This window comes from Balaenoptera musculus, chromosome 1 (assembly GCF_009873245.2).
Source record: "Balaenoptera musculus isolate JJ_BM4_2016_0621 chromosome 1, mBalMus1.pri.v3, whole genome shotgun sequence".
Taxonomy (NCBI): Eukaryota; Metazoa; Chordata; class Mammalia; order Artiodactyla; family Balaenopteridae; genus Balaenoptera; species Balaenoptera musculus.
In genome coordinates, this window is record NC_045785.1 from 16406105 (window position 1) to 16431278 (window position 25174).

The 25174-nt window shown below is 49.0% G+C and overlaps 1 protein-coding gene across 2 annotated transcripts in view; it reads right to left on the minus strand.

Moving 5' to 3' along the window:
- The window catches only part of ECE1 (endothelin converting enzyme 1), a 120252-nt gene that overhangs the window by 60946 nt on the left and 34132 nt on the right, over window positions 1-25174 (minus strand). The window contains exons 1-2 of one of the 2 annotated variants that reach the window (XM_036844112.1): window positions 663-782; window positions 369-455 (exon numbers count right to left, since the gene is read on the minus strand). In XM_036844112.1, the coding sequence (XP_036700007.1) occupies window positions 369-455; window positions 663-716 (141 nt within the window). In that variant the 5' untranslated portion in view covers window positions 717-782. Of the gene's footprint in view, window positions 1-368; window positions 456-662; window positions 783-25174 lie in introns of those variants that run through there. The other variant, XM_036844121.1, reaches the window with a different exon arrangement.

The window sequence follows — 25174 nt, forward strand, 5'->3', positions numbered from 1 at the left end:
AAAGGGCTGTGTGACCCTGGGCAGGTCTCTCAGTACTCAGGGAACGGCCTCTTCTGTGAAAAGAGAACTGGACCAGCTCACCTCTACAGGATGCTTCAACTCTGCCACCTGGCCTGTAGCCCCAGTAGCAGGTGGTCGGCAGGGTTTGGGGAGGTGCAGAGCTGGGGAGGGGAGGCCGGTGGGGGGAGTCCAGCGTCTCAGGGGCACTTCTAACCCAGAAAGACTTTTTCAACAAGGAGCCCAGAGCTGCCGGTCTGGCACTGGCCCCCTCCCTCCCGGCTGGAAGGATTGGGGTGGGGTGGAGGCGGCACCAGCGCGACTGCCTGGTGGGCCTGGGCTGGGGGCTCACAGAGGGCCCGGGTTCCTACCTGCAGGTGGTTTGGGTACACGTCACCCTCGGAGAGCGAGTCCACCAGGTCCTCCTCGTCCAGCGTAGCCCGCCTGTAGGTCGACATCTGCAAGGCCAAGTGCAGCACGGATTCTCTTAGCGCCTCCATGGCTCGCACGCCCGAATGGGGAAGCGGCCACCCGCCGCCTCCAATGCCGCGCCCCGCCCCGGCCGGGACACCGAGACCGGCCCACGGACCGGCCCGCGGCGGGGGAGAGGGGTTCCCGCCTCCCTCCGCCACCCCCCTCCCCGCTTATGCAACACCGCGCCTCACCCCCAGCGCCGACAGCGCGGCGGCCACCGGCCACGGCGGCCACAGGCTCCGCATGGTGCCCCCAGCGACGCCCGGATCCCCGCCGCCGCCGCGCGCGCCCGCGGGTCTGGCCCGGGCGGGCCCGGCTGTGAGGCTGGGCCGGGCTTCGCACCACCTTCGCGGGCGGGGCCTGATCGGCGCGGCTCCGGTTCCCTCCCTGGCCGCGCGGGGGAGACCACCCCAGGGCCGGAGTCCCCGGGGAGATGGAGGCTGCTCCCTTTCCCAGAGGGCGGGGTGGAGGGGCCTTACCCCAGCAGGCAGGAAGGGGGCTCGCAGCAACCCCTCCTTCGAAGAAACATTAAGCTCCCCTTCAAATAAACCTCTATGGCAGATACCAAAAGTCAGGTATTAGGAAAGTACCCCTAATTTGGCCTACAACAGTCAGGAGAGAGGTTCCTCTCACCATTGTCCCTTACAGGCCCCAAGAGCAGTCTTGCCCATTGGAGCTAGAAAGATTAGGGGGAAAAAAAGAGGTGGTGTAAAAAAAGGCATGTGCCTCCCCTCTCATTTCCGCCTTCCTCTAGCTCAGGGGTCTTTAAGTCAGAGTTCATGATGATCTCAGAAAATTCCAGAGAACTCTCCTGACTGAGAATGAAAAATGTTATGTGTGTGCGTTTGGGTGGCTAGAGGGGAATCCCATGCTTGTCTCCAGGCTCACAGGTGTGACCTTACCCTCAAAACATTAACAGCTTGGGGCCTAGTTGAAAATCAGGAAGGTGACCCTTCCCTCAGATGTGGGGTGCTCAGGCACTCTCCCTCCCACCCGAGACCCCAGACAACCCTAACCCAGCAGTTGCCCAAAGGACCCTCCGTGTCCAGTGAGACCTGGAATCCCCTGCATTTATACGTTTTTCTCAGCTTTCCAAAGTGCGCCTCTGTTCATTCCCATATTTGACTCTCACAGTCACACGTGTGTGAAGGAGCAGGCACAGATGGCTGAGGTGACAGCCAGGGTCACAGCCACAGTGACAGCTCCTGAGGTCTCCTGGCTTCGCCTTCTGCCTTCTTATAGCCTTCTCTGCAGCCAGAGCGAGGCTTTAACAGCAAATTCTGATCTTGTTACCCTTGCTTCAAACTCTGCAGGGGCAGTCCCTTTACCAGTCCCCCATGGCCCCTGCTCACCCTGACCCTCATCTCGTGCTGCTCCCCACCTCATCTCACTCAGGCCCCAGCTTCTCTGGCCCTTCCTCTGTTCCTCAGATTCTCCAAGTTTCTCCTTCCCTCAAGACCTTTATAGCGCTGCTCCCTCTATCTGGAACATTCTTTCCTCATCTCTACTCCTCCCATGGCCGGCTCCTGCTTCAGATGTCAGCTTAAATGTCACCTCCTCAAATATCCCAACCATCCTAAGTAGACACCCACATTCTCGATTACGGCACCCCATTTTCCCCTTCATAGTATTTACTGCAGTCTGTTATTTATTTATTTATGTTGGTTTTTACATCTATCTCCTTCCCCCTCCCCAGAATTGTGAGTTTTATCAGGGCTGGAACCTTGTCTGGCACAGAGAATCCCCATCACCTGGCATACCACAGGTGCTCAATAAACTTAAAATGAATGGTAGAACAATTAGAGGGGAAGTGAAAATTACTCTGGGGAAGTGCCTTTGAATCCTTGTGCATCTAATTTTGCAATGCCCAAAGACAAAGGAAACATGTCTAAGCACCCTGGGAGAGGCAGGGTGCGTGGGAAGAATTTGAATTCTGGGGTCTTCTGCTCCACTCCCACTGGGTGCAGGACTTCCCATTACCCACCCGAGAGAGAGAAAGGGCTCCCAGGCTGCTTCATTTCATGCTGGGCTACAGCTGGGCTTTTTCTGAAATCAGGACTCTCAGCTACACTGAGCAACAGGTGTTAACCACTCCAGGAAAAGACCGTTGAAAAAGAAATTCAAGTCACCAAACATCTCTACTGCCTGGCACAGCAGCTACTATTTCCTAGGCATCTAGGGGTATGAGGTGTTTGTCAGTTCTTCTACATCCATCATCTCATTTAAGCTCTTGGCTCTGAAGCAGGTATTCTTGGCCCCTTTTACAGAACCTGAAACTGAGGCTCGGGGAAGTAACTTGCCCAGGTGTAGTGAAGCAAGGGCTCCTTCTCCTTCCGCCTCAGCTCAGAGGTCAGCCCTTCCGGAAAGCTCTCCTGACCATTCTTCTCTGACCCCAAGCAGCATCTGGCCCCCTGCTCTGTGTCCTCCGCCTCCCCAAGCCCCCCATCCCATGCTTCCTTCTATTGAAAGCACAGAGCACCTTAAGTAGGAGAACCTTGAAGGCAGGGGTTGGGTCTCGTCAGGCCTTACATCCCCAAAGGCCTAGTCGGGGGCTAGAGCCTCCACAGGCATCTGAGCGAAGGTGAGAAGCGAAGGAGGAGGCTGGCAGCCCATCCCAGGGGCCGAGGCCAGCCTGTCTGTGGAGGGATGACGAAGGAAGCTCACATACCTCCCAAGCAGAAATCCGCGGAGACCAAGAGCTGTTTATTTTTCAGCACACAAAAGATGAGGGGCCCTTCCTGAAATGCTGCCTGCCGGCCCCGGGCTGGGGAGTGAAACTGAACCCACCTCAGACGTGGGAATGGCTTAGCTGGCTCCGCTCCACGGGGAGCACAGTGGGCCCCAGTCAGCGAGTGACATTCCAACGACAGGGCAGCCCTATCTCTTACCCGCCAGGCTCTGGGCGGGGCCTTCCACACAATGTCTTGCTGGATCCCCACACCCACCAAGAGCCCCAACCTCAGCAGGTATCACTTCCCTTTTAGGAGAAGTGGGAGGGGACAAGGCAGGGAGAGGGGCTGGGCAGACCAGACACCTAGAATGAGCCACTGGGCCCAAGGTATCTCTCCCGACCCCGTGAAGCCCTGTGAGGTGGGGATCACCACCTCCACTTTACAGAGGAGAAGACTGAGGACTGGGGAGGTGGCAGCACACACCGTCCCCCGCCCCTACTGCCCCCCTCCCCTGCCCCAAGTCACCTGCCTAGAGAGTGAGATGCCAGGATGTGAATCCTCGCTGCCTGACCTCACCACGCGGCCTCCAGAGAACGCCAGGCACTCAGCTAGTGAGGGGCAGCGCTGGGCCTGGAACCTGGGTCCTGGCCTCCTGGTCCCGTGCTCTTTGTGGAGGGGGAGCTGCTTCTTCAGGTGGGACCTCGTGGAGTCCAGAGGCGCTGAGTGGCAGGGCAGCCAGCGCTGTTCTCCCTAATTGCCTCATTGGCGGTTGTGGGGATGCCCACAGCCAGGGAGCTTCAGGGAAGGGGAAGAACCTCTGCTGCTCTGGGGGGGAGTCTCTGCCTTGCTCTGCTCCCTCCTCTCCCAGGTCCGCTGAGCCCCTGGATGCGAAATGTGGGCCTGGTGTTCGTGAGAAGGGCTTGGCGGAGACCAAGAATGGAGGAGTGGGAACCACGGTCCCCAGTCCCCCCGCCTGCACAGAGAAGGTGAGGAAAGCCAGATGGAGGGTGTGATGGTGCCCGGCTCTGGAAACCCCACCCTGTGGAAATCAAAGGCCTGGGGTGAACAGAAATGAGAAGTATTATAAACGCTTGTGTGTTTCTGATGACAAAGGCCTCTGGCCCAGGGGCAATGGGTGTGATCCCACCGGGCATTTGCCCCGACTGTGTTAGTCACTCAGATGGCTCTCGGGGTTGGTTTGCCCAAGGGCGGTAGGATCTTCCAAGAAATCTAGGAGCCCGTCAGAGGCAGCTGTAAGTGAAATTCAGTGAAATTCGGAGGCTTGCGACTCCTTGACCACATCCTCTGAGCCATTTTCACATTCTGTTTCTAAGCCTCAGCTCCTTAGGGATGCTGCCCTTTGTGGCCAGAGCCCCCATCAGTTCTTGCCTCTCGTGCCAGTAATTAGTTGAGATCTGCTGAATCTTTACATGTCATCTAATACACACTCGGGTTATATGTTAGTTAAATACTTACATTTAACAAACACAATGATAGAGTAAAAGCTCTAGTTCCAAACCTCAGTTCAGATCCCCACTATGCCACTTCCCAGTTGCGTGAGCCCGGGCAAGTGACTCAGCCTCTCTGTGCCTCAGCTGTCTCATCTGTAAAACGGGGATGAAAATAATAGCACCTCCCTCGTAAGACTGTTGTGATACTTAAATGGTTACTATAAAGTGCTTAGAACAGTGCTGGGCACACAGCATGTGCCCACCAAGTGTTAGCTGTTATTATTTGTACCATCAATTCTTATAAAACACAAGGCTCAAAAGCCTCCAATTGATCCCCACCACCTAAAGAACAAAATCCAAACTCCTTAGCTTGGCATTCAAGGCCGCCCGGCAATTGGCCCAAACCTACCTCTCCAGACTCACCCTTCCCACATACCTCTCAGGTGTGTGGCCATCACCCTGACCCCTGATCTATCCCTCACTCAAAAGGAGTTTGCTGAGTCCTTGATGTTTGTCAGGCTCTGTGCAGCAAGCTGAGGGGGCAGCCCTGAGTAGGACTTGGTCACTACCCTCAAGGGACCTATGTCTCCCAAGACTGTGCCCCCTCCACCCCAACTACCGCTCTCCATGACTGGCCTACCTCCTCCTCCATGAAGTCCCCCCTCCTCCTCAGTCAGAGGGAATTAGGCCCTTCCCTCTGGTGTACCCCCAGCATAGCACCTGCATTTTGTTCAGGCCTTTGTCTAGGTGTCTTTATCCCAGGGATGGACCTGGGGGGATGGGCAGCAATCATTTTATTTCCCTCCATCCCCGGTGTCCAGCACAGAACCTGGTATATAGATAACTGGTTAATTTGTATCCAAGATTTTCACCAAGGCAAAGGCATCTGTGACTTCAGCAAAGAAGAAACAGTAGAGTTTAGTTACTTGATGACAATGTAAAATTCAAATACGACAACTGTGGGCAAGGGGCATATAGTAAAAATATAGTCATCACTCCTGAAGATGATACCATGTAACATCTATTACTACTATTACATTATCTATGACATTGCTCAGTGTCTTTTTTTTTTTAATTAATTAATTAATTAATTTATTTATTTATTTATTTATGGCTGTGTTGGGTCTTCGTTTCTGTGCGAGGGCTTTCTCTAGTTGTGGCAAGTGGGGGCCACTCTTCATCGCGGTGCGCGGGCCTCTCACTATCGCGGCCTCTCTTGTTGAGGAGCACAGGCTCCAGACACGCAGGCTCAGTAGTTGTGGCTCACGGGCTTAGTTGCTCCGCAGCATGTGGGATCGTCCCAGACCAGGGCTCGAACCCGTGTCTCCTGCATTGGCAGGCAGATTCTCAACCACTGCACCACCAGGGAAGCCCTGCTCAGTGTCTTTTACATGAGAAATTTCCATGTGATTAATTTCTTTTTAAATTTACCACAAAGTTCTTGGAGGAGTGAACTGCTTCTTAGCTCTCTGATTATAGGAATCACAGGAATTGGCTGAGGAAGCTCACAGCCAAATGAGAAGCTCACCTATGGGCACTTTTCTGGTCTTTATGTTCAGCTTTGTCCTTGTCCACATTTTCCACTCTATTTTCTCTGCTCCTGATTTTTCATTTCTATTGCATATCATTATATTGGATGTGTTTCAGTTATAACCCATCAGGAATCCTTTGTGGAATAAAGTGAATTAGAAACAACCTGTATCAGGAATTTACCTTCCCTATTCTACTCTCCTGGGAATGCAGCTTCAAAGTATTTATTCAGCAGTGGGAGTGAGGCAATAAAGACGGACCTGGGCCCAACTCCAGGTTCTCTGGCTCATGTGACCATGTCATTTCCCTTCTAAGGCCTCAGTTTCCTCATTTATAAAAAGGTTCAGTGTAAAGATTAAATGAGCTGAAACAAACTGCCTGGCATAGAGTGTCCCATTCCCAAGTGACCTGGCACCTGGGGGACACACTACAGCACCCACCTCATAAATTGCTTTTCTTTATTTTCCTTCATCACCTTTCCCATTTGCTTCTGCTCTCATCCAGGTTTTCTGATCTTGGACTTAGTTCAGCTGACGTTTGGCGTGAATTTAGCTCTGTTGCTGTACTCCAGGCAAAACCAACTGACTTCCTGGGTGTCGAGGCTAACATCAACAATAAGTCTAATTACCGAAAGATAGTATGTACTCTTGATATGATGTGATAAAAATGGTACTTTACCTCTGTGGCTTTCCTCCTCAAAGCATATTACCCCAGTCTAACCCTAAGAAAAATATCAGACAAATCCCAATTGAGGGACAGCCTACAGAATATCTGCTGAGGACTCCTCAAAACTGTCAAGGTCATCAAAACAAGAAAAGTCTGAGAAACGGCCACAGCCAAGAGGAGGTTAAGGAGACATGACAACTAAATGTAATGGGGTATCCTCAGTGGGATCCTAGAACAGAAAAAGGACATTAGGCAGAAACTTAAAGAAAACTGAATCAAGTATAGACTTTAGTTAGTAATAACGTATCAATGTCAGTTCATTAATTGTGACAAATGTACCATATAATATATTAATAATAGGGGAACTGGGTGTGGGGCATAAAGAAACTCTCTGTTCTATCTTCCCAATAATGCTATAAATCTGAAACTATTCCAAAATAAAACATTTGTTAAAAAAAATAACTGGCTGCCCCCTAAAACTGAAAACAAAGTTGTCGACACTGACACAAGCCCAGCACTGCCCAGTTCTCAAGGTTCTTTTATACCCTCATCTTATTTGTGTCTCATGATCAATCACCCTGTGGAATAAGCCCAGGGATCCCCATTTTACAGATGAGGAGACTGAGGCCAGAGAAAGGAAGCGGCTTGCCTGTTAGTGGCAGAGCTGAGACTCAAACCCATATCTTCCTGACCCTCTCAGGGCCTCTTCCTCTTTTCTAGGTTGACCTCTTCTGGAGACTGTAGGCTGCCCATTCGGGATGTGGGAAATAGGGAGGGATATAATGAGGGGGGGGGGGTTGGGGTTGGGAAGGGAGATTCCATTTTGTGCCAGATGGAGCTGGAGGCCTGAGCATGGAAAGCGGGAAGGTGGGCAGGAGCTAGGGTGCAGTTAGGAGAGGTTAGTTAGGAGTTAAGGGAGGCCTAAAGGTGAGAAAGATTGGAAGGCCAGGGGCACAGAGCATACATGGGAGGTCAAGGCTGCTAACCACCTCCTTGGAGAAGGCAGCAACCCTGCCGGCCAATGAGTCAATCACCCTAGTCTGGACCAGAGTCCCAGGCTGGGCTCCCCTTAACGTGCTGGCAGTGGGAGACTTGCCCACACATGCCGGGAGCTGAAAAACATTCACCTACTTGGCCTGGTGTTGACTCACCTGCCTGGGGGCCCCGGAGGCACTGAGAGCCTTACCTAGTGCTGCCGACGGACTGTGCCTCAGCGCCTGCCGAGGAGGCTCGCCCACACCCAAGCCCCAAACCTGGCTAGGAACCTCTTCCTTCTTCCCCACGTAGGCCCTCCACCACACCACTGACCGTTCAGGCCCCCTGCAAGGCTCCTACCATGCCTCTCTCCACCCCACCGTTCTGATGGTCTCCATCTGTCATCTCTGCCCCTCTGTCCAGGCCCACTTGGCTCTGCCCCGCCTCTGCCTGGAAGCCTTCCCTGATTAGACCCCCAGTCCGCCATATCCCAGCTGGCTCCAGCAGAACCTTCTAAACTAACTGATATGATCCAGTCACTCTCCTTCTCACGCAGGCTTCCTGGAACTGGCAGAAGAGAGCATGAGCCTTGGCTGGGCTTCCAGCACTGCCCCCCCACCTACCCCAGGCCCTGATCGGCTCCTGGCGCCTCTCCAGCCTCTCTCACATGCTTGAACCTCAGTAAAATATGAACAGTCAGCCCCCTAAACACACCGTGCTTCCTCTTCCAGGCCTTTGCATGTCCACTGGCCTCTGCCTGGGAGGCCCTTGCTCTCCTCCCTCCCCTGGCTAACCCCTCAGCTCCCAGGCATCTTCCTGCAGGCAGCCTTCCTGGACTTTACTGTGACCCTTGCTCTATGCTCCCCAAAGGCAGCTACACAGCCTTCTAGAATCTCATCCCACCAGAGTGACCAGCAGCCAAGTGCAGCTGTGTGACCTTGACAAAGCTTTCTGTGCTTTGGTTTCCTCATCTATCAAATGATTATGGTATCCACTCCATAGGGTCTTTATACATATTCAACAAGATGCATAAAGTCCTCAGTCCAGTGCCTCACAGAGAAGCAGCGCTCAGTAGATGTCAGTGTGTGTGGCGGTAGGTTCAGAAAGGGCTGGCTCTTCAGGTCACACTGAAGATGATGGAAGATGGGAAGGGGAGGAACTGGGAGGACCTATGACACGCCAGGCACCGAGCCTGATCTCCTTGACTCTTCCCCGTTAGATAGCGTAAAACAACTGTAATGCAAGGAAGGTCAGTAACTTGCCTCAAGTCACACTTCTGGTAACTAACAAAGCCTGGGTTGGAGCCCAGGTGTATCTATTCTCAAAACTTGTGGTTTTGCCATTATGACAAATAAGATGGCAGCCCCAACCTGCTCCATCCCTACCACTTCAGGCGCCACCTCTTGGCCGGGTTAAAGGGGCTGGGTTGTCCACTCTTATAACCAAGCACCAAGTTCAAGACAGACCAGAAACCTGCAGCGGGCCATAAGCTGTGCAGGATGACCAGGCTGGGTAAGTCCCAGGCGGGGAAGACGAAGCATGCCCAAGCATTTGTCGATCTAATCACATAAAACTTCGGACAAAGCTAATGTGTCTCCCTTAGTGATATTTATAATGGTGATGACAGAGCTGCCCAGTAATTAGGCTCAGCCAGGAAGCAGTTCATGGAAATGGTTATAATTAGTGTTTGTGTTACACGGGTGGGTGGGTGAGGACTGGGATGAGGGGGAGGAAGCAGGCGGGGCAGGAAGCCTTGGGGACTCCTTGGATCCTTGAACAGAGGTGGCCAGGGCCCTCACACTTTGTGCCGGGCCCTGTGCCAACCGACTCATGTGGATAATCCTGTTTAGCTTTCATGATAACTCCGTGATGTGGGCCCCATTATCCATTTTCTAGGGTGAGGGAACAGGTTCAGAGAGGTCCATTCACTTGTGCAAAGTCACACAGCCAGTGAAGAACAGATCCAGGGTCCATACCGGCCTGCTCATCTTCCCCTCCAGCCCAGTGATGTCCTAGACAGCAGGAGGTAATCAGGACTTGGGCTGGGAGGCAGGAGATCTGTATTCTGGACTGAGTTCCAACACTGCCTTACCCTGGGCCTCAGCTAGTGACTTCCCCTCTCCAGGACAAAAAGAGAAGGTGTGCCTGTCAGGCTGGGAGTGGCTGAGAGTGTGAACTTGGGAGGTAGGCTCCTGGGATTCTAAGCTCTGGGCAAGCCACTTAACCATCTGAGCCTCAGTGTCCTCATCTGTAAAATGGAGACCAGTATTGCCCTCATAGGGTTGTGAGGGTTAAGTTAAAAAACTCAGAACAATGCCTGAATATTATCATCATTTATGGGAAAGGCACGTGCTTTGGAGTCAGTTTTCCCATCTGTAAAATGGGGAGGTAGTTACTGGATTCAAACAGTGGTTTGAAAGCATATGTTTTTTAACCCCATAAAGCCCTCTATTTAATTTATTATTATTATTTTTAGTTAACACTTCCAGTTTTTATTTTATTTTAATTTTATTTATTTTTGAAGTATAACTGACCTAAACACTATGTTAGTTCCAGGTGTACAATATAGTGATTTGATATTTCTATACATTACAAAAGGATCACCACAGTAAGTCCAGCTAGCATCAGTCACCATACAAAATTATTATAATATTATTGACTATATTCCTCATGTTGTACATTTCATCCCTGTGACTCTTTTATTTTGCCACTGGAAGTCTGTACCTCTTAATCTCCCTCACTTATTTCACTCATCCCCCTACTTGCCTTCTCTCAGTCAACAACCTGTTTGCTCTCTGCATCTATGACTCTGTTTCTGTTTTGTTACATTTGTTCATTTGTTTTGTTTTTTAGATTCCACATGTAAGTAAAATCACACTGTATTTGTCTTTCTCTGTCTGACTTACTTTACTTAGCATAATACCCTCTAGATCTATCCATGTTGTCGCAAATGGCAAGATTTCATTCTTTTTTATGGCTTAGTAATATTCCATTTTATACACACACACACACACACCACATCTTCTTTATCCATTCAACTATCAATGGGCACTTAGGTTGCTTCCATATCTTGACTATTTTGAATAATGCTGCAATGAACATTGGAGTGCATATATCTTTTCAAATTCGTGTTTTCGTTTTCTTCAGAAAAATACCCAGAAGTGAAATTGCTGGATAATATGGTAGTTCTATTTTTGATTTTTTGAGGAACCTTCGTATTATTTTCCATAGTGGCTATACCAATTTATATTCCTACTAATGGTGCATGAAGTTCTCTTTTCTTCACATCCTTGCCAACACTTGTTCTTTGTTTTGATTACTGTAGCTTTGTATTATAGTTTGAAATCAGGGAGCATGATATCTTTAGTTTTGTGCTTTTTCAAGATTGTTTTGGCTATTTGGGGATCTTTTGTGTTTCCATACAAATTTTAGAATTATTTGTTCTAGTTCTGTGAAAAATGTCATTGGTATTTTGATATGGATTTCATTGAACCTGTATATTGTCTTGAGCAGTATGGTCATTTTAACAACAGTAACTCTTCCAATCCATAAGCATGGTATATCTTTCCATTTTTTGTGTGTCTTCTTCAGTTTATTTCATCAGTGTCTTACAGTTTTTAGTGTGTAGGTCTTTTACCTCCCTGGTTAAACTTATTCCTAGGTATTTTACTCTTTTGGATGCAACTGTAAACAGGACTGTCTTCTTAATTTCTTCTTCTGATAATTCATTGTTAGTGCATAGAAACACAATAGTTTACTGAATATTAATTTTGTATCATGCAACTTTACTAAATTCATTTATTAGTTCTAATAGTTTTTTATAAGATCTTTAGGATTTTCTATATATGGTGTCATGTCATCTGCAAACAGTGACAGCTTTACTTCTTCCTTTCCAGTTTGGATTCCTTTTATTTCTTTTTCTTGCCTGATTGCTGCAGCTAGGACTCCCAATACTATGTTGAATAAAAGTGGTGAGAGTGGGCATCCTGTCTTGTTCCTGATCTTAGAGGAAATGCTTTCAGCTTTTCAACATTCAGTATGATGTTAGCTGTGGGCTTGTCATATATGGCTTTTATTATGTTGAGATATGTTCCCTCTACACCCACTTTATTGAGAGTTTTTATCATAAATGGATGTTGAATTTTGTCAAAAGCTTTTTCTGCATCTATTGAGATTCTCATATGATTTTTATTCTTCAATTTGTTAATTTGATGTATCACATTGATTGATTTGCAAATATTGAACCATCCTTGCATCCCTGGGATAAATCCCACTTGATCATTGTGTATGATCCTTTTGATGTATTGTTGAATTTGGTTTGCTAATACTTTGCTGAGGATCTTTGCTTCTATGTTCATTAGTGATATTGGTCTATAATTTTTTTCTTTTCTTTCTTTCCTTCCTCCCTTCCTCCCTCCCACTCCCTCCCTCCCTCCCTCCATTCCTTCCTTTGTGCGGTGTCTTTGTCTGCTTTTGGTAACAAGGTGATACTTGCCTCTAAAATGAGTTTGGAAGCATTCCTTCCTCTTCAAGTTTTTGGAATAGTTTGAGAAGAATAAGTGTTCACTCTTCTTTAAATGTTTTGTAGAATTCACTTGTGAAGCCATCTGGTCCTGGAGTTTTGTTTGTTGGGAGGTTTTTTTTTTTAAAATTATTACTACTGATTCAATTTCATTACTGGTAATTGGTCTTCATATTATCTATTTCTTCCTGATTCAGTCTTCGGAGATTGTAGGAATCTATTCATTTCTTCTAGGTTGTCCATCTTATTGACATATAATTGTTCATAGTAATCTCTTAAGATCCTTTCATTTCTGCGGTGTTGGTTGTAACTTTTCCTCTGTCATTCCCGACTTTATGTATTTGGGCTCTCTTCTCTTTTTTGGGGATGAGTCTGGCTAAATGTTTATCAGTTTCATTTATGTTTTCAAAACCATCGTGTATTCATTGATCTTTTCTATTGTTTTTTAGTCTCTCTTTATTTCTGCTCTGATCTCTGTGATTTATCTCCTTCTATTAACTTTGGGTCCTGTTTGTCTTTTTTCTAGTTCCCTTAGGTGTAAGGTTAAGATTTTTCCTTGTTTCCTGATGTAGGCTTGTATCATTATAAACTTCTCTCTTAGAACTGCTTTTGCTGCATCCCATAGATTTTGCATCATTGTGTTTCCATTTTAATTTGTCTCCACGTATTTTTTAATTTCTTTTTTGATTTCTTCAGTGACTCATTGGTTGTTTAGTAGCATATTGTTTAGCCTCCATTGTTTGTGATTTTGCAGTTTTTTTTTCTTGTAATTGATTTCTAGTCTCATAGCATTGTGATCAGAAAAGACGCTTTCAGTCTTTTTAAATTTATTGAGACTGGTTTTGTGGCCTAGTATGTGATCTGTTCTAGAGAATGTTCCATGAGCACTTGAAAGAAATGTATATTGTGCTGCTTTTGCATAGAATGTTCTATATATATCTATTAAGTCCATCTGCTCTAATGTGTCATTTAAGGCCAGTGTTTCCCTATTTATTTTCTGTCTGGATAATCTGTCCACTGATGTAAGTGGAGTGTTAAAGTCCCTACTATTATTGTGTTACTGTCAATTTCTCCTTTTATGTCTGTTAGTATTTGCCTTATATATTTAGGTACTCCTATGTTGGGTGCATATATATTTACAATTGTTATATCTTCTTGATGAATTGATCCCTTTATCATTATGTAATGTCCTTCTTTGTCTCTTTAATTTTTACAGTCTCTGTTTTAAAGTCTATTTTGTTTGATATTAGTATTGCCACCTCAGCTTTCTTGTTTGTTTGTTTTGGGCCACCCTGCATGGTTTGTGGGATTTTAGTTCCCTGACCAGGGATTGAACCTAGGCCCTTAGCAGTGAAAGCACAGAGTCCTAACCACTGGACCACCACGGAATTCCCCACCCCAGCTTTCTTTCCATTTCCATTTGCATGGGATATCTTTTCTATCCCCTCACTTTCAGTCTGTGTGTCTTTAGATCTGAAGTGAGTCTCTTGTAGGAAGCATATATATGGGTCTTTTTTTCTAAAAAAAAAACATTCAGCCACTCTATGTCTTTTGATTGGAGCATTTAGTCATTTACATTTAAAGTAATTATTGACAGATGTGTACTTATTGCCATTTTGTTGTGTCCTGGTTGTTTTTGTAGTTCTTTTTTGTTTCTTTCTTCTTCTTTTGCTCTCTTCCTTTATGATTTGATGACTATCTTTAGAGTTAATGTTTAGATTCCTTTATCTTCTTTTGTGTCTACCTATTCCAGATTTTTGGTTTGTGGTTATCATGAGGTTTATATATAACAACATATATACACAAACACACACACACATATATGAATATGATATTTATATGATTATTTTAAGTTGATGATCTCTGAAGTTCGAATGCATTCTAAAAACCTTGCATTTTTACTTCCCCTCCCCACATGTAATGTTCTTGACTTCATATTTTACATCTTTTTGCTTTGTGTATCCCTTATTGTGGGTATAGATGATTTTTACTACTTTTGTCTGTTAACCTCCCTACTGGGAGGTTGATCTACTACCTTTATGTATATTTGCTTTTACCAGTGAGATTTTTCCTCTTGGAATTTTCATATTTCTGGTTGTGGTCTTTTACCAATTAGAGAAGTTCCTTTCACATTTCTTGTAAAGCTGGTTTAGTAGTGCTGAACTCCTTTAGCGTTTGCTTACCTGTAAAACCCTGTATCTCTCCTTCAAATCTGAATGATAACCTTGCCAGGTAGAGTATTCTTGGTTGTATGTTTTTCTTTTCATTACTTTAAATATATCATGCCACTCCCTTCTGGCCTGCAAAGTTTCTGCTGAAAAGTCAGCTGATCATCTTATGGGAGTTCCCTTAAATAGTTGCTTTTCTCTTGCTGCTTTTAAGATTCTCTCTTTATCTTTAATTTTTGCCATTTTAATTACAATGTCTTTGTGTGGACCTCTTTGGGTTCATCTTGTTTGGGACTCTGTACTCCTGGACCTGGATATCTGTTTCCTTTCCCAGGTTAGGGGAGTTTTCAGCTATTATCTTTTCAAATAAGTTCTCTGCCCCTTTCTCTCTCTCTTCTCCTTTTGGGACCCCTATAATGTGAATCTTAGTATGCTTAATGTTGTTCCAGAGGTTCCTTAAACTATCCTCATTTTTTAAAAATTCTTTTTTTTCCATTCAGCTTGGGTGATTTCCACTATTCTGTCTTCCAGTTCACTGATCCATTCCCCTGATTCATCTAATCTATTGCTGATTCCTTCTACTGCATTTTAAATTTCAGTTATTGTATTCTTCAGCTGTTTGGTTCCTCTTTATATTTTCTAACTCTTTCTTAAACTTCTCACTGTGTACATCCATTCTTTTTTTTAAAAAATTATTTATTTATTTAATTTAATTTAATTTAATTTAATTTTTATTTTTGTGTGCGTTGGGTCTTCGTTGCTGCGCATGGGCTTTTCTCTAGTTGCGGGGGGCTACTCTTCATTGTGCTGCGCGGGCTTCTCATTGCAGTGGCTTCTCTTGTTGTGCAGCACAGGCCCTAGGTGCACGGGCTTCAGTAGTTGCAGCACGTGGGCTCAGTAGTTATGGCTCGCGGGTTCTAGAGCGCAGGCTCAGTAGTTGTGGTGCACGGGCTTAGTTGCTCTGCGGCATGTGGCATCTTCCTGGACCAGGGCTCAAATCCGTGTCCCCTGCATTGGCAGGCAGATTCTTAACCACTGCGCCACCAGGGAAGCCCTGTGTACATCCATTCTTCTCCCAAATTCATTGAGCATCTTTATGATCATTCCCTTGAATTTTTTATTGGGTAGACTGCTTATCTCCATTCCACTTAGTTCTTCCTCTGGGGTTTTATCTTGTTCCTTTGTTTGGAACATATTCCTCTGTTGCCTCATTTTGCATAATTCTGTTTTTATTTCCATGTATAAGGTAGGTTTATTACATTTCCCAATCTTGGAGAAGTGGCCTTTTGTAGGAGATGTCCTATGAAGCCAGCAGAACACTCCCACTGGTCATCAGAGTTGTATACCCTAGGGGTGCCCCCTATGTGGGCTGTGTGAGCCCTTCTGTTGTGGTAGGGCCAACTACTGTGGGCGGGGTAGGTGGGGACCCAGTTGGCTACCAGGCCCTGCCTTGTGCAGGGGCTGCTGGCCTGCTGGTGGGTGGGTCTGGGTCCTGTAGAGCCCTTTGTTTTTTGTTTTGTTTTTGTTTTTTTTGGCTGCACCACATGGCTTGCAGGATCTTAGTTCCCCGACCAGGGATCAAACCCGGGTCCCCTGCAGTGGAAGTGTGGAGTCCTAACTACTGGACCACCAGGGAATTCCCAGAGCCCTTTGTTTTTAAAAACTTAACACTGCAACCCAAAATACAAAAGAGATATAAGTGGAGCTGCCACTTATGCATTCAATGACCCCATATCCTGACCCTGAGCCTGGTTTCCTCAGAGGTTCCAAGGAAGAGAGTTTGAAAAATCCCTCATCTATGTTTCTCTCTGAGAATTAATGGCTCTAAAGCTCTGATATCAAAGTGAGGTGGATGCAGGCAATGGTGGTCTGGGGCTGGGATGGTGCCACCCAGTGTGGGTGGGACAGACTGGGCCACACCTATGGCAGAGTTCACTGGGGCCTGTTGGCTGTCACCATTCAAGCTAGATAGCTGTTTCCCCAAGAGGTGACTGAGAAGCAGGGGAAAGAGCACTGGACTTGGAATCAGGTGGATGGACCCACATTCCAGCCCAGCCACATGGCCTCGGTCAAGTCGCATCACCTCTCTGGGCCTCACTGTCCTCAACTATAAGATGGGCATGATAACATCGTTCTCCTCTAGCGACATCAGGACCAAACTGAACCACATGCATGTAAAGGCTTTGCAACTGTGAAAGACTGCCCTAAATCAATATTTTCACTTATTTCTGGTAGATTATTTTCCCTTCCTAAGAGCACAGAGTCTGGAGCCAGACTGTGTAGGTTCAAATCTCGATGCCACCATGTACTGGCTGAGGGCCCAGGGTCCAATTACCGAGCCTGTTTCCTCCTGTGTAAAATGACAACATAAAGGAAGGGCTTAGCATAGTGCCTGGCCCACAGTAAGTGCTCAATAAGTGTCTGCTGGCCCTTGGTGGGGGGAACAATAACTAATGGCAAACTTGCTCCCTAGTGCCCTCATCCAGTGTAGACGTAGTTGAAGAGGGGTGAGTGGCTCCTCTTGACCCTCTAAAGCATGCAAGTTCAAAAGCTGTAGTTGAGATTTTTTGGTTCTGCACTGAAGTGTGGAGCAAGCTTTCCCAGGCTACACTGGGGATATGCCTGTCCTCTGTCCTTAAAAGTCCAATTCAATTCAATAGCTGTTTCCTAGAGGTTCTGTGATGCCTGGGTATTGAGCACCTATCATATGCCAGGCCCTCACCATAACTCTGCATGGTAGGTAGCACTGTACCCATTTGACAGATGAGGAAACTGAGGTTCAGAGAGGTGACATGAGCACCTCAAGGCCAGGCTGCCCCTTCACGATGCACAGGATCTGGAGCCAGGCCCAGGGGGCTCCCCTGCTGTGGAGGCTGCTGGAAGGCTTGTGAGGGCCCTGGGGTACCAGCCCATGTTACTTGGTGTTTTGGTGGGTAGTGGTGTTCTGGCCTCCCCCTGTCATGTCTCTCAGGCTTCCGAAACACTTCCCTGCCAGTGACCACAGCCCAGCCCTGCCATGTCATCCGTCCTACAGCCCACGGCCCACGACCCTTTGCTGTGCACCAGAACAGTTGTGAGCACTCTGCATTCATCACTCATTCAATCCCACCAACGACTTTCTGGAAGTAATCTCTACCTCTCTGAGCCTCGGCTTTCTCATTGGTAATATGGGTAATAATAAGAGTACATTTCTCAAAAGTGGGTGTGCAGACCTAATTGGAAAAAAAAATAATGGCAAACACTTATTTAGCACTTACTTCAGGACAGGTCCTGGCTCAGTGACACAGGCAAGGGCCAGAGGGGAGGGTCTGGCCTCTCCCTGTCATGTCCCTCAGGCTTCTGGAACACTTCCCTGCCAGTGACCACAGACCTTCTTTCCCCACAACTCCGGGTCCTGAGGAATGCGGCCAAATGGAGCAGCAAAAGCACGGGAGTGGGAGCTAGAAGTCCAGGTCTGGTCCTGGCTGCGCCCTCTCTGGGCCTCAGTTTCCTCTCCCGCGGATGTGCTAGAGGACAAGGGAAATGCAGCACTGTTGGGCCTGGTTATCCTTATCTTCCCCTTTCCAACCTCCCCAGGTGACAAGCTTGTCTGAACGAAGCACCAGTGGGTGGAGATGCCCCAGCCACCAGCTCTCCGCAGCAGCAGCCTGGCCTGGCCCTGGGACAGCTGGCTGATTCTTCTGCCGTCACCTCCTCCTCTCCCCTGCCACCCTCTGGGCCTGGGCCCTCTCCCTGCCAGGTTCCTGCTGCTTCTGTCCTCACTTGCCCAGTGCTCCCTGACACCCTCATCAAGCATCAACCATGCTTCCATCCTCCCAACCCCACCCCTGGCTGCTTTCCCAGCACATCCTAAAATTGGGGCTCCATCAACTGACAGCCAAGGTGCCTGGACCTGAAAACGACCTGTGCCAGGGCCGTCCCAGCGGGTGGGGCCGAGCCTCTCTCATCGCTCGTTCAGGGTGATAGCACCCTTGGCTGGCAAAGCTGCACCCCAAATGGTATAACCATCCCAGGCAGCTTTGCCCTCCACCCCCGCTCCTGGAGTGGTTAAGAGCGGGGACTCAGGAAGCAGACAGTCGGGGTTCAAATGCCAGCCAAGTACTCTGTAACCTTGGGCAAGTCACTTAATCCCTCTCTATGTCTCAGCTTACTCATCTGTATAATGGATGCATTAATAAACTGTTAGGAAGATTAGATGACTTAATAACATCGAGTACTTAGAACAGGACCTGAAGCAAAGGAACCAGTCCACAAATATCAGCTACTATTGTAACTAACATTCTGATCAGCCCAAGGCAGAACGCACATCCTGGCGGTCCACAGGTCAAGTCTGGCCCACACATGTGAAGTATCTGGCCTGTAGTGTTGTAATAGGTTTTGAAATGCCAACATTAAGGAGATTTTACATGAAAATCCGTATTTTCAGCTTTCCTCGAAAAAAGACTTGGCAGAAGAAAAAAAAAGAAAAACAGACTTGGCAGTGCTGGGCCCACATTCTCAAGTGGCAACAGCCAGCTGGAGCTGAGGAGCGGCTGCCCCCTTTGGACCAACCAGGAATACCCAGGGTTCTCCAGCCCCCCACCCCTCCCCATTTCTTGTCTCCTCCTCACGGTAACCCAGGCTCAGCTGCCACTTTTCATCATGCTGGTACTCTACTTCTTCAACAAAGAGAAAAGAAATATTTCTTATAATCTTGCCTCAGTCAAAAGTGGGAAAATGGGGCTTCCCTGGTGGCGCAGTGGTTGAGAATCTGCCTGCCAATGCAGGGGACATGGGTTCGAGCCCTGGTCTGGGAAGATCCCACATGCCGCGGAGCAACTAGGTCCGTGAGCCACAATTACTGAGCCTGCGCGTCTGGAGCCTGTGCTCCGCAACAAGAGAGGCCGCGATAGTGAGAGGCCCGCGCAACGCGATGAAGAGTGGCCCCCGCTCGCCGCAACTAGAGAAAGCCCTTGCACAGAAATGAAGACCCAACACAGCCAAAAATAAATAAATAAATAAATAAATTTAATTAAAAAAAAAAAGTGGGAAAATGATTTCTGTGAGGCTTAAAAACAGGCAAAACTAATCCATGGTGACAGACATTAGAACAGCAGTTGCCTCTGAGGACAGGACTGACTGGAAAGGGGCATGAGGGAACTTTCTGGGGGACTGCAAATGTTCTGGAAATGTCCTGTATCTTGATTCCACTGTGGTTACACGGGTGTCTACAGTTGTCAAAACTCATCAAACTGTTTGCTTCTGGCCTGTGCATTTTACTCTATACAAGTTACACCTCAGTAAGAAAAAAAAACAAAGTGCAAGACTTAGAATGGGTTAGAAGGGTCTCGTGTTTCAAAGAAAACATTGTCTGACTCCTTTGTGGGTGTGAAGCAAACACCTGTGAGTTTAATATACTGACAACTGGGAAAGAAGACAGAACGTAAGGTGCCCCCCTGGGAAATCAACGCCGTGCCCCTGCTCACATCTGAGTTTGAGACCTACCGTCCAAGGCCACGATCGACTGCTCTCAAAGGACTCCCAGACCCATAATGTCCAGCCCAGTAGCCATTAGCTGCATGTGGCTACTGAAATTAAAATAAAATTAAAATGAAGAATTCAATTCCGCATTTGCACTAGCCACAGCTCAAGTGCCCGATAGTCAGACATGGTTAATAGCACAGATACGGAACGTTTCCATATCACAGAGAGTTCTATTGGACAGCGCTGGTGCACACGCTGGCTATGTAGCTGGGCTAACTTCTGGGCCCTAGGCCAGGGCAGACACTGTGATCACTGCTGCACAGCGCCTGACACACAGTAGCTGTTCAGTAACTGAGCTGAATGAATGAATGAGAATAGAAGCAGCAAATGGCGAGACCTGAGTTTGAACCCTGACCCTGGCCCTCGCCAACTGCGGGGCCTCCAGCAAACCTGCCCTCTGAGCCTCGGTGTTGTCTGTACAGATGGCAGTAGCGATCTCTCCCTCTCTCTCAGGACTGGGCACTTAAACCGATGTTCTCGGGGTGCTCAGAGGACCGGGAGCCAAGAAAAGGCCTGCAGGGGAACTGATGTGCCAGCAGTCCCACTCTGAATTCTAGAACAAGTAGGAGGCATGGAAGTGGTGGGAGGGGCAGTTGGGGGCATTTCTGTTTGTTAGGGTTGTTTCTGAAAATGCTCTGGGGTGGGGTGGGTGGGCACGGGCAGTGGTAAAGATAAAGCAGGCTGGGCCCAGCTCTGTGGGTCTGAGAGGGAGGGCTGCTGAGCACGGGGGAACATCTACATTAGCCCCCATGCCTGGCTGCCAGAATGTGAGCTGGAAACAGCATCGGACACCCACAGACATGGCTGTGGTCAGGGTGTCTGGGACAGGGAGCCACCTCCATTCCCAGAGACCCCTCTGTCCCCTCAGGAGGTGGACTCCCATCAGGGCAGGCCGGGATGGGGGGCTTGCTGGGCCCTGAGCCGGGGCTGGCCCGGGGTCGCCTTCCTTGCATCCATCCTTCTCTACATCCAGCTATACAGAGCCCCATAAAAGCTGGGAATGTCAGCGCTCATCTGTCCATTCATTCATTCAACAAATACTTATTAGGCACCTACTGTGTGCTAGGAAATGGCTCCACGCTTGACATACATCATTGAACAAGACAAAGTCCTTGCTCTCACGAGCTTGAAGTTTAATAGAAGGGACCCTAAACAATGTTGCTAAGAGTTATTATAATAATAGCATCTAACATGTATTGAGTGCTTACTGTGTGCTGAGCACTGTAAGTGCTTTTTAATGCATTTCTTATTTAATCCTTACAAAAATAATAATATATATTATTATTGACCCTGTTTTATAGGTGAGAAAATTGAGGCACAGAGAGGTTACAGCCAAGATCATCCAGCTGTAAGTGGTGAACTTTGGGATTTGAACCCAGGCAGTTTGATTCTGGAGTCCCTAACCCTAACCAGTACCTTGACTGCCTCATTGCAGAGAGTGACTTGTGTTACAGAGAAAGGACAGCAGGGCGTTGTGGTCGGGAACTCTGAGGAGGAGTGGAGGAGCCCTCTGTGAGCAGGTGACACATCAAGTGAAACCAGAATGACGGGGTGTCAGCGGTGAGGGGGCCACTTCAGGCAGAGGCAACAGCCAGAGCAAAGGCCCGGAGGTAGGACCAAGCAGAGATCAAGGAGCAGGAAGAAGGGCAGTGTGGCTGGAGGGGTGAGCCTTGTCTGACCCCCACGCCCACCCCATCCCATTCTACAGATGAACTAGCTGAGGTCCAGAGGGAGGAAGTCTCCTGAGTAAGCTGCACCAGGGGCACAGCCAGGCCCAGAAGACAGGCCTCTGGACACTCCTTCCAAAGCCCTGCATGCCTGTGCCATGGCTGCTAAGAGCTCGGTGGTGGTGAAGGAGCCAACTTGGGCTTAGGATGACTGAGGGCCGCTGATGGGTCCTCGTCTCCCTGCACCCAGATCCCCGCCCTCCTTCTAGGTCCAGTGTGTCAGCTCCTGGACTCGCTGCTCAGGACACTTGTCTACATTTGTCCAGCCCAGGCTGCACAACCCTGGACTCCCTGCTTTATCACTCCTCTAAATCTGCTTCTGCTGTGCACAGCAACCCTGAGGGTTCGGAGTTAGGATCACCACGTCATGGACGGGAAAACAGACTTTGATGTCAGACACACTTGGCTTCGCTGTTTAGTGACGGTGATGTTGAGCAAGTTATGTCACCTCTTGGAGCTGCAGTTTCCCCCACCCCACAAGGAGGAGAGCAGTGGCTTCCTGGCAGGGTTGTCCTGAGTGTCAAATGAGACCCTGGGTGGAAAATGCCAAGCGCAGGGACAGGCACAGAGTAGGTGTTTCACAAAGGGCATCCCTCATCGTCACAGTCACTGATGGGAGGACGTCAGGGACACGAGGACAGGCAGGAGAGCTTTCCTTGCACCCCAGGAGCCATTCTGGTTACCTGTCCCCACCAGGTCTGCAGCTCTGGGTCTAGAGCCAAGAGTCTGGGGTTCTTTGCACCGCTGAGGAAAACAAGCGAGGGCCGGAGGTGGAAGCTCTCTCTGCCTTACCGGCGGGGACCAGACCTGCTGTTATGGCCAGGCTGTGCCCACAAGGGGGCTGCTGCTCCGGGGCGCCGGGCTCGACAGGAAACAGGAAGGAACAGATAAGCCTTTGGGAAAGGCAGCCAGGCCCACAGGAGAGGCCCCTGACCACTTGGGGGCCTGAGCCGACCTTAAGCATCCTTGTGGGGCAGAGATCTGGGCCAGGACAGGAGAGAAGCCCATTTTCCTAAGACCCCAGTGGGTCACATACCTTCTGGATCCCTCTAGAAACGTGCCTGCCCCGCTCTTGCCTGGTGCCATAATCCAGCCCCTCCACCCACGTGGGAACTGCCACCCTCCCCCTAGAGCACACCTACTTCTCCACCTCTGGACCTTTGTTTACGCTGTTTCCTCCACCTGGAGAGCCTTGCTCCTTGCTCTACTCTCTAAGGACTAACCTGAGGCTCAGCCTAAAGCGTCTTTCCTTTGTCCGCAGCTGAAGTCATCCTTCTTTGGAGCTTTAGTCTAACAAGCAAGATTGGCTCCCTTTCACATATCCTGCCAGGGCCCGGACACAGGGGCACAGTTGGAAGCCTTAGTCCCCAGCCCCTGCCCCAGAGGCCACCTGTGTAGGATTCCCAGGGGCTGCTGGGCTCCTCCCTTGGAGGAATGGAAAAAGTACTCTCTCATGGGGGAAAAATCCCTTCTGCGGAATTGGTGGTAAGAAGAAGGAAGGTGTCTTGTGGGAAGGGCCAGGAGACCTGAGGAAGCTCTGGCATGTATTCCAGAAATCCTTGAGTTCAGGGATGAGGCCGAAGAGGCAGGAGTGAGGCTGTCCAGGAAATCTGGACATAGACCAGACCTAGGAACTCCGGCTGTGTGACCCTGGGCAAGTCGCTTAGCCTTGCTGAGCCTCAACCTCCTCACCTGTGAAATGGGGCTGATGCTCCTTAACTCTGTAAGTGTAAGGTAAAAGCTGTTGACACATGGGAGACGCCTGACCCTGGGGCAAACTGGAGCTGTGGACTGATGCTGGGATCCCCAGGGCTCCACTCTCAAAGACCGCAGCTTGGAGTACTTCTTCCCTTCCTGCCCGCCCAGGGCCTCCCCTGCTGGGAGTGGTTTTAAAACTCTCCAGCATCTTGGCTAGAAGCCAGAGCTTCTTAAAGTTACTGACCTCCTGCTGAGGGCTTAGCCGGACACAGCCAGAGACCATCATTCACTGTTTCTGGAGATTATCACAGCTCGCAGAAACGGCAGGGCGCCTGGCGGGAACCTAGCCCCAGCTCCTTGCTAGCCTGGGGTGGAACTGGGCCAGAAGAGCACCCCACATCCTCTGAAAGAATCCACAGGGCCTTCCCTCCCTCTCTTCCCCATTGCCCAGGCCACAGTGGGGCTCCGGGGTCCTGGGGTCACATCCCAAGCATGGGCACTGCAGTTCCATCCCCACTGGGCCATGAGATGTGGAGTTCCACGGAAAGAACTCTGCAGTCAGGGCGTTGCAGTCAGGGGGTGGTCACTTCCACTCTGTGATTAAGAAAATAACTCTGGAGCCAGACTGCTTGGGTTCAAATCCAAGCTCTGTCATTTACCAGCTATGTGACCTTAAACAAGTTACTTAACTTCTCTGTGCCTTCGTTTCCCCATCTGTAAAGTGGTAAAATAATAGTACGTACCTCACTGGGTTGTTAGGAGGATGTAATTGGGCACTGCCCAGACCTCACCCTCTGCCATCACCCAGGCAAGTCACGACTGGGCCCTTCCCACCAGCTTCCATTGCCTGACACAACCTCACTATTGCTGTTTATCCCAAGAACTCCTTCGACACGTGGCTCAAATGCCATCTCCTCTGTGAAGCCTCCTCAGGCCCCTCAGGGTTTTAAGAGACAGAAACCCAGCTTGAACTGAGTTTTGTAACTCAGTTCAAGCAAACGCCTGGGCTTGCAATGCCTGGGAGGGAGGGAGGATCAGGCATCAGGCAGGAGGAGATCCAGTTCAGATGTTGCCGCTGGGGTCTCTCCCTCCGTCTGACCCCATCCCTCAGGTTCCCTCTGTGTGTTACCCTCGTTCTTATCTCCTGAGTTTAGACATCCTTCAGGCCCAGAGAATTGGGCCAGGCTTACTTACTGGCAGCTAAGAGCCCTAGAGAAAAGAACCCTTCTCTCTCCCTGTGTTGAATTATAAAGTCTCAGGGAAGAACTCTGATTGGCCAGGCCTGGTTCATGTGCCCTCCCTGGGAAGAGGTGGGGCAAGATCCTGTGATTGGCACCCAATTGATAGCACAAAGAGTGGGGGAGGAGCAGTTTCCAAAGGAAGGGGCTGCTGTTAGCAGACGGAGTGGGTAGGGAAGCTGACAGATACAACCGATGTCCATGCCATCACCCCTGACACCCTGGCCCTGCAAGTTTTCCATGCTCTGTGCTCCCCTGGCACTCTGCACACCCCTCCACCAGATCCCACCTGCTACTGGATAACAGGACGCCATGGGGACTGGGTATGTGGCTGTCCCACCCACTGAGCCATGAAATCTTAAAGGGCCAAGGCTCTGGTCATCTGGGCCCTCTAGCACTCAACTCTGCCCCCTACTTGTAAACAACTTTCAACAAATGAGGGAAAAGAGGCTCAAGAAGTAAAAGGGGTCACCCAAGGGGCCAACCTGGATGTGAATCGTCGTCTAGGCTCTTCTGACCCCACCCTGCAGCCT